Source organism: Sinocyclocheilus rhinocerous, unplaced genomic scaffold (assembly GCF_001515625.1).
Source record: "Sinocyclocheilus rhinocerous isolate Xijiao unplaced genomic scaffold, SAMN03320098_v1.1 scaffold2290, whole genome shotgun sequence".
In the NCBI taxonomy this organism is placed as follows: Eukaryota; Metazoa; Chordata; class Actinopteri; order Cypriniformes; family Cyprinidae; genus Sinocyclocheilus; species Sinocyclocheilus rhinocerous.
In genome coordinates, this window is record NW_015659950.1 from 28040 (window position 1) to 31232 (window position 3193).

Consider the following 3193-nt stretch of genomic DNA (forward strand, 5'->3'; position numbering starts at 1 on the left):
TTGATGGACTGGAGTGGTGTGGATTACTTGTGGATTATTGTGATGTTTTTATCAGCTGTTTGGACTCTCATTCTGACGGCACCCATTCACTGCAGAGGATCCAATGCTGAGCAAGTGATGCAATGCTACATTTCTCCAAATCTGTTCTGATGAAGAAACAAACTCATGTACATCTTGGATAGCCTAAGGGTGATTTTTGGGTAAACTATTCCTTTAAGTTTTAAAACAGAAGGCAACTATTCACCTTGAGGTAGTCAAAGATGTTGCAGATGAAGGACACGAGGCAAACCCACTCCTGAGTGGATCTCTTCCGTGTCTCTTCTCTGGCTTTAAATTCCTGCTGCAGTCGGTTCAGAAGGTTACGCCGAAACACGTTCCCGTTGGTCTGTTTGGCCTCGGCCTGAATCAAATGAGTCAACCGATTACAACTCAGTCCTAATAAACTACAAGACAAATGTGAGCATTTTTATACACTGAAGAGAATGCAACATTCAAACTTTTAAGTGTTTAACTGTATAAAAACTTGCACGTGGTGCATTTGTTTACCTGGACAATCGTGTAACAGATGCGTCCAGCCTCCCTACTGAAGATCTGGTCCTTCAGAGACTGGTCCACTATTACATTGGACACTTTCTCCAGGTCAACTGAACCTGGATCTGAGGGGGGGGGAAGCAACAACAACAACAACAACATTTGTGAGCCTAACAGTAAAATATGTCATGCAAAACTGCTGCAGATTAAAGATAATGACCTTTCAAGGCAGTTTTGAGGAGTTTCTGTGTCTCCAAATCAAACGACTGGATCGTGTACTCTTCTTTAGATGAGGTCTCCATTCTGTTTACAATGGGAAGACAGGGAATCAATCAATCAATAACCAACCTTCAGGCACATAAGATCAGTTTTTCCTGTGAAAAGAATTGCAAATATCTCGAACAATGTACATTGTCTGGTTGAGCAATAAGGAAGAACAAATTAAGTTGAGCTACAATCCTGTTATAGACAAATACTGTGTAGTCAAATGTCTTGTCTGCAACATTTTAGAAAGCTGACCATAATATCTTTAATGGCAATGCAACTCGGACCAATAACACACTATTGCCATATTGTTCTTGTGAAACAGGTGATGTGTGAAATATGTGCTGTAGTCAGTCTGACTTTCAAAGGGAATCAGAGCAGCTCGCGTGTTAAACAGGGATAAACGGATTACGCCAAACACCACCTGACACCTACAAACACACAACAACTGCACGATAAATGACTCAAAACTACTGATTATTATCGATCAGAAACACTCTTTTCTAAAAGCGATAGCAACTGTAACTTTACAGTCGATTGTAGGCCTAATCTTTACTTTCCCACGTGCCGTCTAAGCCAAGTGAAAATACACAAACGCCGAGGAGTTAGCAAAGAAATAATCTATTATTTTGGTTCAAAGCGCATAAAACCACTCAATAAGACAGTTAAAACTTCATTTAAAGACAACGGCAAACTCAAATACAAATTTTCACGGCAATATCATGAACATTATGATTGAAACAGGTAAACAACAACACAGGAGCACACCTATCCGTTTACATCCCAGCTTGATACGCTCGCTGCAAGCGGCTTTCAAACATTCAACAACAGTACGAAATGCTTATAAAATGTTTTATACTACTAAAAAAACGAGAGGGGTAATATTACATGTTCATAATGACAAAAAAAACGTACTTTAAAAACCGGAGAAGTAAACGGGCAAATGTTTTTCACATATCTAATCCTCGCTCTTTTCCTGCTGTCTCCCGTATTAAGCGAATCTACGTTAGCCGTCTGCTCTTATGAATATTAATTACGTAATGTGACGTTTTCTCGGTTGACGTAACTGATTGGCTGAAGAGGTCTGGTTCTATTTTAAATATTCATTGCGTTATCCTGGACCTCATAGAAAGGTTGAGAAGCAACTTTGTATGACCAAATTAATATTAATAAGCAAAGCGTGTCTCTCCATTACGTCTCCATTACGTTAAAAAAAGAAAAATGTTCAAAACAATCAGGCCTGCCGCTTGGGGGCGCGCAGCCATAACCAGCTCATAAGAAGAACACATGCATAAAAAATGCATTTATTAAAACAATATATTTGAAACTTCACCTCGATGTATTTTAATACCACATGAGATCGTGTGCTTGAACTTGGTACAAAAATATTAATAATAAATTCGAAAATATTATGATAATAAATAATACATTTCAAAATACTCCTGAATAATAATATAAAAATATCCTCTATAACAAGTCTTCTTACATTTAAGATGATATCTTACACAAATTTATCAAAGGCAGAATATCATTAATCTTTCAATGACAAAAAAAAACGTACTTTAAAAACCGGAGAAGTAAACAGGCAAATGTTTTTCACATATCTAATCCTCGCTCTTTTCCTGCCGTCTCCCGTATTAAGCGAATCTACGTTAGCCGTCTGCTCTTATGAATATTAATTACGTAATGTGACGTTTTCTCGGTTGACGTAACTGATTGGCTGAAGAGGTCTGGTTCTATTTTAAATATTCATTGCGTTATCCTGGACCTCATAGAAAGGTTGAGAAGCAACTTTGTATGACCAAATTAATATTAATAAGCAAAGCGTGTCTCTCCATTACGTCTCCATTACGTTAAAAAAAGAAAAATGTTCAAAACAATCAGGCCTGCCGCTTGGGGGCGCGCAGCCATAACCAGCTCATAAGAAGAACACATGCATAAAAAATGCATTTATTAAAACAATATATTTGAAACTTCACCTCGATGTATTTTAATACCACATGAGATCGTGTGCTTGAACTTGGTACAAAAATATTAATAATAAATTCGAAAATATTATGATAATAAATAATACATTTCAAAATACTCCTGAATAATAATATAAAAATATCCTCTATAACAAGTCTTCTTACATTTAAGATGATATCTTACACAAATTTATCAAAGGCAGAATATCATTAATCTTTCTTGTCATATATACAGTAACACCATCTCAGAAGTCAATGTGCATAAACAAACATCTCACAGAGAATGAAAAGGTAGAACATGTTTCACAGAAAATGAAAAGGTAGAACATGTTTCACAGAAAATGAAAAGGTAGAACATGTTTCACAGAAAATGAAAATGTAAAACATGTTTCACAGAAAATGAAAAGGTAGAACATGTTTCACAGAAAATG

The 3193-nt window shown here is 36.4% G+C and overlaps 1 protein-coding gene across 5 annotated transcripts in view; it reads right to left on the minus strand.

Moving 5' to 3' along the window:
- Positions 1-2447, minus strand: part of mif4gdb (MIF4G domain containing b) — a 9193-nt gene extending 6746 nt beyond the window's left edge. Inside the window, exons 1-4 of one of the 5 annotated variants that reach the window (XM_016533686.1) lie at positions 2357-2447; positions 752-834; positions 547-656; positions 245-400 (exon numbers count right to left, since the gene is read on the minus strand). In XM_016533686.1, coding sequence (XP_016389172.1) covers positions 245-400; positions 547-656; positions 752-833 — 348 coding nt within the window. In that variant the 5' untranslated portion in view covers position 834; positions 2357-2447. Of the gene's footprint in view, positions 1-244; positions 401-546; positions 657-751; positions 1362-1563; positions 1688-1710; positions 1785-2356 lie in introns of those variants that run through there. The other 4 variants (XM_016533684.1, XM_016533685.1, XM_016533688.1 and 1 more) reach the window with 4 other exon arrangements.
- Positions 2448-3193: the final 746 nt, after the last annotated feature.